This window comes from Mchenga conophoros, linkage group LG11 (genome assembly GCF_057382185.1).
Source record: "Mchenga conophoros isolate Kocher_MC1m ecotype Shallow Benthic linkage group LG11, M_conophoros_male_GT1.1, whole genome shotgun sequence".
NCBI lineage: Eukaryota > Metazoa > Chordata > Actinopteri > Cichliformes > Cichlidae > Mchenga > Mchenga conophoros.
The window spans coordinates 27,523,204-27,538,193 of NC_140536.1; the positions used below are offsets into that span (position 1 = coordinate 27,523,204).

The 14,990-nt window shown below is 42.4% G+C and overlaps 1 protein-coding gene across 3 annotated transcripts in view; it reads right to left on the reverse strand.

The window, feature by feature from the left end:
- The window catches only part of adam22 (ADAM metallopeptidase domain 22), a 70,585-nt gene that overhangs the window by 11,420 nt on the left and 44,175 nt on the right, over positions 1-14,990 (reverse strand). For all 3 annotated transcript variants that reach the window (XM_085292110.1, XM_085292112.1, XM_085292111.1), the window contains exons 10-23: positions 13,070-13,141; positions 11,898-12,064; positions 11,726-11,810; positions 10,924-11,014; positions 10,215-10,266; positions 6,463-6,562; positions 5,676-5,747; positions 5,374-5,466; positions 4,716-4,796; positions 4,580-4,630; positions 4,414-4,477; positions 4,203-4,308; positions 4,000-4,119; positions 2-170 (exon numbers count right to left, since the gene is read on the reverse strand). In XM_085292110.1, coding sequence (XP_085148236.1) covers positions 2-170; positions 4,000-4,119; positions 4,203-4,308; positions 4,414-4,477; positions 4,580-4,630; positions 4,716-4,796; positions 5,374-5,466; positions 5,676-5,747; positions 6,463-6,562; positions 10,215-10,266; positions 10,924-11,014; positions 11,726-11,810; positions 11,898-12,064; positions 13,070-13,141 — 1,323 coding nt within the window. The remainder of the gene's footprint in view (position 1; positions 171-3,999; positions 4,120-4,202; positions 4,309-4,413; positions 4,478-4,579; positions 4,631-4,715; positions 4,797-5,373; positions 5,467-5,675; positions 5,748-6,462; positions 6,563-10,214; positions 10,267-10,923; positions 11,015-11,725; positions 11,811-11,897; positions 12,065-13,069; positions 13,142-14,990) is intronic.

Consider the following 14,990-nt stretch of genomic DNA (forward strand, 5'->3'; position numbering starts at 1 on the left):
CCCCATTTCCAGAGCAAATGGCCTTGTCAGTCGTCCCTGGGCAGGTGCTGAAGTTGAACTGCTGGATGGGGAGACATTTGTGGTTGAAGCAGATGCTGTCTGTGCCGCAGGCCGTCCCGTCCTCGACGTATCCCAGGTCTATATCTCCGTCGATCACCACGTGAGCACCACTGAAGAGCAAACAAGACTGAGTGACTTGAAAGGCTATGTTGGCTTGCAGTAAACGTGGCGTGATGTGCAGGCTGCTGTTTCTTAGTTCATCTGTGATGTTTAGAAGAATGTAGTTTTCCTGGCTCGGTGGGTCTCTAACAATCAATGAAGGATTTACTTGATGCTAGAGTTATGTGCTTTGTAAACAACTGAGAGAGCAACAAGCGAGGAGATTTTTTTAAGAGCGTTCCTCCTTCAGTGCTGCACAAACAATAGTATTCCATAGACTAATAAAGAAGAGGGGTGGGGTGGCAAATAAAGATGGCGCCGGTGAGGTCGGCTGCCGTCACGACTGCTCCGACCACTTTTTCTTTGTCTTTGCTTTTTAAGTTAGTTTTCAGCGTTTCTAAATCGGCAAAATCATCACCATTGGGTACATTAGGTATGACAGTGACACTCTTGTTTCTATTGGTATACAATGTACTCACAATTCGAAGTTTTTAACTCCGGATCCGAGCTGGCCGAGTGAGATCTCGAGGGAGAACAAAGGGAAGCGGCGGCGGCCTAGAGGGAAGCGAGCCGGCGTCAGGAACAGGCTGAGAGCTCGTGCACACCGCACACCTCTGCCTAGCATCCTGCTCGCCAACGTCCAGTCACTGGAGAACAAGCTTGACGACCTCAGGGCCAGGATAAAGTTCCAGAGAGACATTCGGGACTGCAATCTCCTCTGCTTCACCGAGACATGGCTGAACCCAGCGGTGCCGGACCACGCCATCCAGCCGGCCGAGTTCTTCTCGGTTCACCGCATGGACAGGACACGGGACTCGGGGAAGTCAAGGGGAGGCGGCGTGTGTTTAATGGTGAACAACAACTGGTGCAACAGTGCGAACGTTGTTCCTCTCACACGCTCCTGCACACCAAATCTGGAACTACTGTCCATCATGTGTCGTCCTTTTTATCTACCTCGGGAATTTACATCGGCCATTGTAAGTGCCGTTTATATTCCACCACAAGCGGACACGGTCACCGCCTTATGCGAGCTGCATGAGGCACTCACACAGCACCAGACACAACACCGGGACGCTGCGCTTATTGTGACGGGGGACTTTAATAGCGCCAACCTCAAACGCGCAGCGCCGAACTTTTATCAACACATCACCTGCCCCACCAGGGGTGAAAGGACACTGGACCACTGCTACACTACGGTCAAGGACGGCTACAAGGCACAATCCCGCCCCCCGTTTGGCAAATCTGATCACGCCGCCATCTTCCTCATGCCAAAATACAAACAAAGGCTGAAACAGGAAGTTCCGGTTCAGAGGAAGGTCGCGCGCTGGACGGATCAATCGGTGGCCGCGTTACAGGACGCACTCGATGACGCAGACTGGGGCATGTTCAGAAACAGCTCCGACGATGACGTCAACGTGTTTACGGAAGCGGTTGTGGGATTCATCGGGAAACTAGCGGATGATACCGTGGAGACAAAGACTATCACAACGTTTCCCAACCAGAAGCCGTGGGTGGATAAAACCATCCGCGACGCTCTGAGATCCCGCACCGCTGCCTACAACACGGGACTCATGACGGGGGACATGGACCCGTACAAAGCCGCGTCATATAACGTGCAGAGGGCGGTGAAAGAGGCGAAGCAGCGCTACGGGAGGAAACTAGAGTCACAACTCCAACAGAGTGACTCTAGGAGCCTGTGGCGGGGACTAAGGACAATAACGGACTATAAAGCACCAACAACCGGTATGACGAACGCGGCCGTGACTCTGGCAGACGAGCTGAACACTTTCTATGCTCGCTTCGAGGCTGCAGCTAAGGTCTCCAACAATGCTAGTGTTAGCGGCGCTAACGGCTGCAGACAGGAAGATACTGCCAGCACCGGAAACGTGCTCGTCATCTCCGAGCATGAAGTAAGGAGAGCCTTCAAGAGAGTGAACACCAGGAAAGCAGCAGGACCAGACGGCATCCCAGGTCGTATCCTCAGAGACTGCGCATACCAGCTAGCTCCTGTGTTCACTGAGATATTCAACATCTCTCTATCTCAGTCGGTGATCCCCACATGCTTCAAAGAGTCCATCATTGTTCCTGTCCCGAAGAAACCCCACCCTGCTTCTCTCAATGACTATCGCCCTGTAGCCCTCACCTCAGTAGTGATGAAGTGCTTTGAACGCCTGGTCAGAGACTTCATCATTTCTTCACTACCAGACACACTGGACCCACTACAGTTCGCTTACCGTCCAAATCGTTCCACAGACGATGCCATCTCTCATCTCCTCCACACATCACTCACTCACTTGGACACTAGAAGGGGGAATTATGTTAAAATGCTCTTCATAGACTACAGCTCTGCATTTAACACCATAATTCCCTCCACACTCACCACCAAGCTGGAGCATCTGGGACTCAGCTCATCTATGTGTCAGTGGATCTCCAACTTCCTAACTGGCAGACCACAGGCAGTAAGGATGGGCGGACATGTCTCAGCCTCCACCACTCTCAGCACTGGAGCCCCCCAGGGGTGTGTTCTGAGCCCCCTGCTGTACTCTTTGTACACATATGACTGTGTGGCCACTACCAGCTCCACCACCATCATCAAGTTTGCTGACGACACCGTCGTGGTGGGCCTGATCTCTGATAACAACGAGACGGCCTACCTGAAGGAGATTAGGAATCTGGAGAACTGGTGCCAGAGGAACAACCTCCTTCTAAACGTCAGTAAGACAAAGGAGCTGATAGTGGACTTCAGCACTAAGCAGGAGAGGAACTACCAGACCCCTGTCATCAACGTGTGCCCAGTGGAGAGAGTGGACAGCTTCAAATACCTCGGAGTTCACATCACGCAGGACCTGTCATGGTCCTGTCACATCAACACCGTGGTGAAAAAGGCCCGTCAGCGTCTCTACCACCTCAGACGCTTGAGAGACTTCCAACTGCCCTCCAAGGTGCTCAGGAACTTTTACTCCTGCACCATAGAGAGCATCCTGACGGGAAACATCTTAACCTGGTTCGGGAACAGCACCATGCAGGACAGACGAGCTCTAGAGAGGGTTGTGCGGTCAGCTGAGCGCACCATCCGCTCCGAGCTCCCTGACCTGCACTCAGTCTACAGCAGGCGGTGCTGGACCAAGGCCAGGAAGATCGTGAAGGACCTCAGCCATCCCAACAACAGACTGTTCTCTCTGCTGAGGTCAGGAAAGCGATTCCGCTCCCTGAAGACCAACACAGAGAGACTGAGGAGGAGCTTCTTCCCGCAGGCGATACGGTCTCTCAATCACACCACCACACAGTACTGACCCACACATACAGTTCTTACACACACACTGGACTTTCTGGACTTTGGTTTTGCACAACACTGGTCACTATATTCTTCATTTCCGGTTAATACTTGTACAGCTGCTGTTATTGTGTATATATTTATTTATATTTAGATTTCTTCATACATTCTTATATAGTTCTATATTGTGTATTTTGTTGTACAGTTATTTTATTTTCAACTTTAATTTATATATTTTATCTTATTCTTCCCAGTTAAATTTACCCTTCATTCTAATTTGTGTTGTACAGTTATTTCATTTTTAACCTTAATTTATATTTTATTCCTTCCTAGTTAAATTTACCCTTTTTAATTTTTCATATTTATTTCCTATCTTATTCATAGCCTTTTCCTTTTTTTGTTTTCTTTAGGTCACGAGCAGTTGTCCAAGCATTTCACTACATATCGTACTGTGTATGACTGTGTACGTGACAAATAAAAATTTGAATTTGAATTTGACTAAACACAGATCACAAATGATCATTATAGACTGTTTTAGGTGTTTTCTTTTTTGTTCCTTTGGCTACCTGCAGTCCAAAGAGGCACTGTGTTGGGCTACAGAGAATGAAGTCAGCCCTCCCTGCAGCTCTCCCAGTCGTGGAGCAGGAGAGATGTTGGAGCACAGCAGATAGCCACAGTGAACATCCCTGAACACAAAAGGTGCAAACACATATCAGCAGGAGAGGAAAGTAACCCAGAGCTCCACAGGAGGCACAGACGACTGGCTTACTGCTTGTTACACTGGATCCACGTGTCCTTGTCTTTTCCACAGTTGCCTTTTTCTGTCCCTTCAATGTTAAGCTTCTCGTAGCAGAACTTGTCAGCTGCTGTTGCCTCTGAGGGAAACACAAGCAATTTTAAGGAGAATAATACGAGGGTGTTTTCTGTGCAGCTCCTCTAGATCTCCTTGCGTTGGAATGCACATGAGAGAAAACACCTACTTTCTCCCCAAATGAACTTGCACTGTCTGTCTTTGGTTTTGCACCTTCCACTGAAGCAGCGACCCTACAGGCAAACAAGGTGATTCTTAACAAAGTGCATGCCAATCAGCTGAGAGGTTTTTAAACATTTTAATGCAAGATCACATAAAACTCATCAAGATCTTACTTGGTCTTTTTCACATGTGTAACCATCCATCTTGTGCACATTTGGTGGACACTGCAAAAAATAGAGAAAGCCTCAAAAATACAGTGATGCAAATCTAAGTATGAGCAGATGTTTAGGAGGAAAAATCCGTGCTCACCTGGCTGGAATTGCCCAAGCAGATTTCTGGGATGTCACAGTCATTCACCGCATCTCTGCACACAATTCCCCTGAACTCCATCTGTATCAGCACACAAGACAAATTAAATCGGAAAAGGTTTTGTGTTTCATTCCACGTCCGGCAGAAAAAAACAAAAAGTCAAACGTTTTTTGCCATCATAAAGTAAAGTGTGTGACAAGTCTGCCCATTCACAGCTAAAACACACCCCATCAATGTTAACTATGTCCATATCTTTTCTTGTAGGATTTAATGGTCCTAAATAGTTTCCGTTTCAGTTTCAGTAGCGGAGGAGTGCCTGAAAGTGGCATAATCCCCGGAGACCACGGCTATTTTTTCAGTGCTTCCAATGTAGGAAAAAGGATATCTAGTTCAACACTTCCTGTTTTGTCAGTCATTGTTAGATTTTACACAGATACATTTTTGAAAAGCTGATTTAAATCTAAATCCCCATCAGATCGTAGCTAATAGTATTTCAGCTTCTGCTCTCCACATGGACTGTTTGTCTGCATGCAACCAAACCCTGCTTGAATGTGACTAAACCAAAAATCCACCATACTCTGCAGCTCCATATCTGTTTATAAAGATCAGTATATTTAGATAAAAACCACTTAAAACCTGCTACTGTCCGGTTTAGTACCTGGCAGTTATTGCAGCAGAGTCCATTGCTACAAATAGAGCCCTGAGTCAGGGTGCAGTTCTTGCAGCAGTTCTCTCCTTCTTTTGCACATTCCTGAAAGGAAGAAAAACTTTTCTCAACACAGTTTATTCTTTGCCTTAATTTCTCCAATGACTTTACTTCACTGCTTCAGATGTTAACCCTTTTTCTTTGATTGTTTATTTTGCTGTAACTCATCTCTTTGACCTTGGATGATCATAAAGGTTAAGCCTTCAGTATATATATCTGTGTATTTTTCATTCATCCGCGGATGTTTAACTCACCGCTGGGTTTCCGCAGTCACACTCCTCTCCTGGCTCCACAAAGCCATTGCCGCATTCTGGAGGGTCTAACAGCTGAGTGAATAAAGAGCTAAATTAATATATACACTCACCAGCCACTTCATTGGGTATAGCTGTTCACCTGCTTGTTGATACAAATATCTAATCAGCCAATCACATGGCTGAAGCTCACTACATTTAGGCATGTAGACATGGTCTGGAAGACCTGCTGAAATTTAACCCGAGCATTAGAATAAAGGCGATTCCAGCAACTTTAAACGTGGCATGGAGCTTTAACAGCTCCCAATCTACTGGCATTTTCCTGCACAACCATCTCTGGGGTTTACAGACAATGGTCAAAAAAAGACAAAATCTCCAGTGAACAGCAGGACAAAAATTCCTTGTTTGATGTCAGAGGTCAATGATCAGACTGCTTCCAGCTGACAGGAAGGGAACAGTAACTCAAATAACTACTTGTTACAACCAAGGTATGCAAAAGAGCATCTCTGATTACTTCATTCAGCAGGAAAACACACCATATCACAGAGCTGAATGTAATGGAACGGGCGATTCACATCATGGATGTGCAGCTGATTAAATCTGCAGCATCTGAGTTATGCTATCATTTGAATGGAGCAAAATCTCTGAGGAATGTTTCCAGGATGTCACGAAGAAGCAGATCTGAAGGCAAAGGAGGGTCCACCCTGATACTAGCAAGGCATACCTAATGAACTTTCCAGTAAATATAGATTATATACGTATGTAGCATTTGGTTGAAAGTATGATGTACCTTCAGAGGTTTGTTGAACAGGCAGGCTCCTCCACCGCTGTTCAAGAAGTTATAGTACTCCTCCACATTGCAGTCAGAGAATTTCTTGGGCAGGTAAAAACTGTTCAAAACAACAAGAACGCATCGGGCTGTTAACGTGGACACAAAATAAACCACGTGTGCAGATTTTACTGTGTGCGTGAGAGGGTTTCCTCCCTGCCAACACCAAAGAACAAAAGACTGAAAAAACACAGTTTTAAGCACCTTAACCCGTTCAGTCTTTGTATCGTGCATTTACTTAATTACAATTTAGTTTTACACAATTTTACAGTTACTAGTGTGAACTGTTTTTTTATTAATATACTTAAAATTGCTTCTTTTTTACCAAACATAAAACACACTTTAAATATTAGAGGTTTTACGGCAGGTTCACTATACTCACAGTTCAGAGGAGATCCTTATAATAACATGGAGACAGACATTTAGCACAACTGACTCTGTGAACATCGTACGGAGATATGAGCGGGCTGTAAATGGATTCTAAGATGTGCCGTTTTTACGTTGTCCTGGAAAACAAGCCTAATATTATCGATGAGTCATTTTTAAGCCGGCATTGCATTATCATTTGACACTGAAGCCCCAAAAGAACAAAAAGAATATCTGACTAATTTTTTTAATGAGTTGCTCAGAATAGAAATCAAGCTCTGCTGAGAGTGTCATCAGCTCTTTAATTCTCACTGTGATTGCTTCAATTCATTTATAATTAAAGGCTAAAGTCCAGCTGGATGGCACATCCATCCGGACTTCAGTGTCCGATCTCAGCGGAGCTTGAAAATGCCTGGCCAGGCTGATGCTTTTAATGGCATTATCCCAACAGTGAGCAGCACTTAAATATTATTATGTTCTTCTGCACTGTTAGTCTTAATCCTGATTATTCTGCAGGAAAAGGTTAGAGTGGCTCATCAGGCCTGCCAAACCAGACAATGCAATAATGAGAGAGTCGAGGGTGGGAGAGGCTTTGGCTGATGTTTCATGTGTAATTTGACTAAATGAAGCCATCACCAATGATGACGATGGTTATATAAAGAGGAGGTAATGGATGAAGTACACTACAATATTTCTGCAAGTTTTGGGAATTAATAAGGTTTATTGCTGTCCCGGCTCTTATACGGGATTTGTTCTTGAAATCTTGTAGCTTTCATTCCCTTTTAAACATCAAGATGAGGTGAAGCAAAGAAGAAACATGCTTGTGTGATTCCCCAGTTGGTACCACATGGAATAACACTATTATTCACTCTTTATTTCACAGCATGCACACAATATGATCAAAATATGTATTATATTTTTAAAATAGAAATAAAAAGACCACTATAAAAACCAAACTATTTCGCTAGCAACCTTCTTCCTTCCTTCGCTCCGTTACAGTCAGCTTATAACACCTGGTGGTTATTAGGACGCTCATCAGCAGCTTAGCCATTTCTCAATTTCTTAATCTCTGCATTAAAATTGTGAAGTGGGATTTGAGTCTTTGTCGTGCCTGTCTATTCTTGGTACTGTGCGTTTTAGGCTATCTGGCCTCATTAAATTAAAAAATATTAAAGGCTTTAAGGTTGCTCCCTTTGAAATACATATTTTGACCCGGTTTGCTGATGGCAACACCCATTCTCACAGGAGAAGGAAGGAAATAAAAATAGAAAAACCTACAGAATTTAACTGCTACCAAATCCTAACTTAACCTTAATGGAAAATGTGTTTTTTTTTTAAGAAACTTCAGTTTATACAAGGTGTAGTTAGGATTTAAGATCTTAAGAAAAGCTACTGTATACACTGCATAGGAGCACACATACCCACAGATGGGTGACATATTAAAGGAAAAACCTGAGCTTTGCTGGCACAGCTTTGGGAGCCTTTGGCCCCTTAAAGAAATGTGTCAAATATTGCAAACCTACATGAAGTTGCTCTGACTGATCCTATAAAAAGGCAGAGGCCACTTCCAGGATGAAAACTGTACAAATATCACTGAATGATTTAATGAGTGTGAAAATGATGTGAATCATTTTGCTGTCTTCGCAAACACCTGTGAGAGACTTGAGTGTTGGACAGCGCTGATTAAAACATCTAACGAGGAAGTCTTTTCATTACTTTTCATCACCAGTGTGTCAATGTGTGTGTGAATGGGTGGATGACTGGATATGTAAAGCGCTTTGGGGTCCTTAGGGACTAGTAAGGCGCTATATAAATACAGGCCATTTACCATTTACCATTACTTATCTTGTTTTTCTCTTTCCTTTAATTTGTGTCCCGTCTGTATTTTAAGACAAATCCACTCAGACACGCACTCGCGCAACACACAAGCAAACAGAGGAGCTACATCCTGTGAAAAAACTAGTTAAAGGTAGTCAGGTGAAGAAAATCAGACATGCAGGTGCTGAGGGATTAAAAATAAACTTCAGAGGCCGCTCATTGAATACAATCGTCTGAAACACCACTGACTCGATTTTAGGGAAATTGCTTGGGTCTGTTCACAGGTGACAGGTTTAAATAAGCACAAAGTCACCTGTCCTCTGTCATGTGACCTTGTGACAATAGAGGTGGTTTATTAAGGTAAGCCAATAGAGCAGGATCTCAGTGTTTGGGAAGTGTACTTGTTGTGTTGTTACAGGAGAATGAGACAAATATTGACCCAAGATGAGAATGACATTGCAGACTGTATCAACTGGATAACGATGAACAAAAATCAGTAATGAGAAGTTTTAATTTTTAAACAGCAGGGTGGAGAAGAAGCCTCTCGGCAATCGGGAAAAACAAATCAATGACATTTATCAGCTATTCAGTCAGTAACATTGCCCAAAAACTGAAAAATACACACTAAGTATGTGATATTTTACAAAGTGATCATGAAAAATACAGCCAGTGTATTACAAACAGGACATCAAGCTGTATTTGTTCATATCATCTAGGTAAAATGAGAAGCTGGGGCCACAGTGGCTGTAGTGCCCTTGGATGACAAAGGGAAAGGTTGTGATGACTGACAACCTCCCTCCGACGCAGCCATTTGGTTCAAAACCAGCACAAGCAACGCTCACAAGCTTCAGCTCACCTGCTGTCCCATTCGGGATGGGGGGGGGGGGGGGGGGGGGGGGAATTGTAAGAAGTATATAAGAAGAGAGGTACACGCACACAGACAGACAACACACACACAGATCACACACAGACACTCACAGTGGCATGATGCCAAGCAGGCCTGTGCAGTCCACAAAAATATTTTAATCATCTATTTTCTTATCTAAGCAAATAAGACATTACAGAAGGCCTTTATGCAGAGAAATGCTCAATGTTATATAACAAGAAGATAGCAACTGGAAATTAAACCTGGACTGTCCCCTAGTGGTGAATTATAAAGGTACAAGAACACAGCAGTGAATGACATACATGTAATTTAAATGGATAAATAGATTGATATTTGAGATTTAATTGGTTTTAAATACATAAGAGACACACATGTAAACTTTGTGTTTACATATTAACACATAGCTTTGACAAGGCAGGATGACACTTATTGATAACTGCAGTTATAGCGATATTTAAGTAAATATTCATACAGGGAAGGGAACGAAAGCAACTTATAGTCTGGGTAACATTGCATCCAACTCCATGCTGTGTCAGAATTTGTTAAAATGCTTTGATGAGACTGAATCATCGGCATCTGTGAGAGTTGACAAGAATTCAGCTGTGAGATGAGATCAGGAAATGCACTTTGAAAAGGAACTTACCCAATGTCATCCATGATACAGCCGGCCCAGCGATCATCACACTTGCATTCACCTGGAAAAATACATTTGTGATATCATCAAAATTGAGTTTTAAGAAGAATGTGTGTTTTTATTATTGTTAGGGGGGAAATTTGACAATATTTACAAAAACAAGTGCAATTCATATGTAGTGTACAGATGTGTAAAATACTGGACACAGTAATAATAAAATTAGGGAGGTTTGGAAAAGAAAAACATAAAAGCACATAATGTTGGAGAAGGAAAATGAAAAGACAAAAAAATGCGGGTATTTACATGTGTTTTTTACACATATTTTACTAGTTAACCTCATATTGCAGGAGACGGTTAAAGTTAGATGCCTTTGCATGTGTGTAAATGCATAAATATATAGAAAAGTCCAGAAAAGAAAACTTAAACACAAAGCAAACAAGCAAAAAAATATTGTTCTGTGACGTAAGTATAGAAAAAATAAAGATATTAATTATTATAGATAGTATAGTTAATTATTCTATTAGGTTGTAACACATGCCCAGCCATTCATTCCTCCTCTCCTTTTCTGGGGTGCATTTACAAGATATATGAGAATGGAGATGATGAAACCTCAACAAAAAACAAAACAAAAAACAAAAATAACAAATAATAATCAGTGTTAAATCTCATGAAGAGCGTGAGAGAAGACAGAAGGGATCATTAAGATTTAACGGTTTACCGTTAAGGATCCTCTTCTTGTCCGAGAAGATGCCGATGTTCTGTCCAAGAGACTGTGCGAGGGTAATGGCCATCTCATTAGTTTTCCCATACTGAAGAAAAAATGCAGAGGAAGAGAGAATGAAGTGAATCAATGAAAAAAAGACCAAGAATCTTTGATTTATTGTAGGAAATCTTGTTGTAAAGCAGAAAAAACAGTAATTAATTTAAATGAAAGAAAATTGAAATTATATGAATCCGATGGTACTTTTCTTTTTCTCATAATTCCGTTGATTTTTACAAGATCTCCAACACCACTGGCTAAAATACAGCTCCAAACCATGACAGAGCCTCCACCGTGTTTTATAGATGGCTGTAGACACTCACTGTTGTACCTCTCGCCTGACCCCTACTGAACATATTGGATTGAAAATTAAAAATTGGATAGGTGACTCCATTAGTTGGACCCATGTGCCTAAAGACACCATTTAAAATTAGTTCTTCGCTAAGTTGTTTGTTATGTGTAGACACAACTATGATTCATCCCGTTATTAATGCTTGAATGATTCATAGCTCAGTGTTTAGGGACTCAACAACAAACAAGCAAACAAACAAAAAAGTATTCGTCTGAAAGTGGGCGACCACGTTAAAAATGGCAAAATATAGAAATGAGGGTTGGTTCAAGACTTTTGCACAGCACTGTATCCCTCATTTAATCACAGAAAACAGTCGGTGTTGGTGGTGATCAATGTAAACTGACCACTGTGATTGAACTCCACGTTGTCTGCATCATTTAACTTTAAAATTATTTAATTTTCACTCACCTCATTGACGCCCCCTCCTTTGGTGAGAGAGCAAACTCCGCCCATATAGGAAGCTCCACCCCAGCTGCTATGAAAGCGAGACCCTCTGATGAAAGAAAAGGGTGTTTTATCAAAAGATGCTGAGTGTATAAGGGGAAAAAAAACATTTTATTTTCCTAACTGGCATACTCACGAGAAGAGGTGAACAGAGTCACATTTCTCCTTGATGAAGTCTTTCCTGTACTTCATGAACTCCTTCAGGGTCACCATGGGGTCATCGTCAATGTTAAATTTGTTGTCAGCTGACCAGGTTTCCATTGCAACGAGCACAATTCGGGTATTAAGTTGTTCCCTGAAAATCTGTGGAAAAAGCAAACTTGATATCAGGAAAAATGTCAAGAAGGTTTAAATACTTGTGTAACAGAAAGTGGCAAAAATATTCGGTTTGATGTGTCATGAGCATCGGCATCTCCAGCTGTTCAATACGACAGTGATCAAATGCTCAGTATGATCCTGCCACCAGACAGCTGCGGCACATCATAAGAAACCAGACAGACAGTAAACAAAGGTAACCGTCTGAAGGACACAGTGGGAGCAAACTCTGCTGTAAATAATAATGTTTGCTTTCATAAGACGCAAATCTGCAGGTGCCTCGGGCCAGACAAACACCGGAGGAGAGCAAAGTGTCTGCATTCAAAATAAATGCTAATGGTTTGTCAGTGCAGGGATGGAGGGGTCAGTGTGCATGATTTAATCCCATTGTGGCCCCTACAAACTCAAACTATCTGCCTCTGCTGGTGCATCTGTGTGGAGAGTTCACTGCTGCCAAAAGTGCAGAAGGAACAATACCCACAGACACTAAACCTGCTCCAGACCATTGTTGCGTTATTTCTTTTCCAGCTCTTATTCCAACATTTCTTCCAGGTGTATGCTATAGTGTTTAGCATAGATGAAAGAAATCAATGCGTGCCTCCTAAATAAAGCCTGCTTCATATGATCTTCTTCAAGGGCACAACAAAAAGCATGACCTTTCTCCAGCTTCACCAGCCTCTCAGCTTACAGACGTGACCCTGTCCCAGCTCAGATTTCAGTAATACAACACACAGACGTGGCTACAAATAATCAAACACTTAAAATCTGCCTCTGAGCTGTCGGGATGCCACCACTGCTTTTGACATCCAGTCATCTGAAAACCTCATAACTGGGCGGTTAATGGCTGCTCGCGGCATATTATGGGCCAGGAGAGGCTTTAAATGGGGAGAGTGAGGTTGGTTAAATGAGAAATCAGTGCAGCGTGCGCTCGACTCCAGTACCTGGGAGTGCTTGTGGCAAGCTTTCCAAGAAGCGGATCGATACAGTTCTTACCATGTCAGCGATATTGACCACTGTCTTAGCGTTGTTGTTCGTATGCCCGACGGAAAGCCGGTGCTTCTTATACTGTAGAAAGAAAAAAAAAACAAAGAAAGAGAGACAAGAAGGATAAATTAATATAAATGGGTTTCATAATCTGGAACAAATTTACTTTAAGCCATTTTAATGCATGGAAGAAGCCTGTGTCTGCACATTGGATTCAGTCTTAATGTTGCTTTTATGATATAAAAACAAAGTCAATTCCATTTCAGTGGATCTTAGTTGATCAGAATGTTTTTTCATGCTCAGTAAAGGCAGCGTTTGAAGTGCATGCTCTTACTTTGTTTACAGCCTTGACTCTCAGCCCAACCAGCTTCCTGTAGACTCTGAGCTATTTAAAAGATGTTTTTCTTTTAACAAAACCCAAGAAACCACACAACAAACAATGGAATGAGTCTAATTTCATACATGTCTTAAATCCAAAGCCTGACATGCTTCAACTATTTCTTCCTGTTTCAGTATTCATCAATCCATCTTCTTCTTGTCCAATTCAGGGTCATATGGGTGGGTGAGCCATCATGCAAACGCCACACGGAACATCTTTATCCCGCTAGCAGATTCAAACCCATGGCCTTTCTTGTTGTGATGTGACAGTGGTAACCACAGGACCACCGTGCAACCCCCTGTTTGACTATTGTTTACTGGAAATGGTAACACCAAGATTTACGTGAATATCTATCTATGTGGATGACCACATGAATCTTTCTGCAAAATTAATTTACAAGAACAAGTGTATATGAGTCCAAACTTTTCCATCTTAGCTGTATTTTACATCTTTGAAGCATAAAATGTAAAATGAATTATTACGACTCTTAATATTGACAGAATTGTTTGGATACGCAGTCCTGTGAAAAACTAAGTACACCCTTTCTGCCTTCATAGGAATTAAGATGATAAGTAGCAGCCAGGTACTGATACTCAAATGGAATTTAATAATTGATCATCACCAAGTGTGAGCACCTCTATAAAAAGCAGACGTTTTGGCACTTTGCTGGTCTGAGGCATTCATGGTGTGTGTCAAAACAATGCCACAATCTTCCCAGGAGTGGACGACGCAGCAAATTGAACCAGAAGAGCAGATTTTCTAATGCTCGAAGAAATTTAAATCTACAGCCTCAGTTAGCATGTTAAATGTCAAAGATGACTGAACTTGGTGTGTTTGGAAGGGTTCCCAGGAGAAAGCCTCTCCTTTCTAAAAACAACATGGCAGCACGGCTAAGGTTTGAAAAGCTGAATCTCCTTTAGAGAGACGAGACCAAAGCGGAGATGTCTGGCTGTCATTACGGCGCCACATTTGGAGAAAACCAAGCAGCGCATCAGCAAAAAAGCACCTCATACCAACTGTGAAACACGGTGGTGAAAGGGTGATGATTTTGGGCGTTTTGCAGTAACGGCGCCTTGGCAACTTACAGTCATTGAGTTGACCATGGACTCCTCTTTATACCAAAATACTCTAAAGTCAAGTGTGAACCTAGACTTTAACCCCAAACCCATGAAATGCTGTCATATGACTTCAAGAGAGTTAGGCATAAAGGGACGTCTGCAAACTTCAATGAACTGCAACAATATTGCAAACAAAACTGTTTTTAGTAAATAAATACAGTCTCTGTGTAGTATTTTGTGTTGCTGTGCACCTGAGGTTGAAATTAAATAATTTTAAACCTGATAAGCACCAACTGAGTTTTATTATGACCTTCTAAGTAAGTCCGTAGAATTGAAAAGGGATGTGCACTCTTTCTACTATGACGGTTTGTGATGCGACAGTCAGACAGTCGTGATAAAAAGTGACGCTTCACACCTGCATCACTTCAATCTAGAGAGATTTGTGGTCAGTGGGCCAGCATAACACGATTTCTGGCTTCAGGTCACATTCATG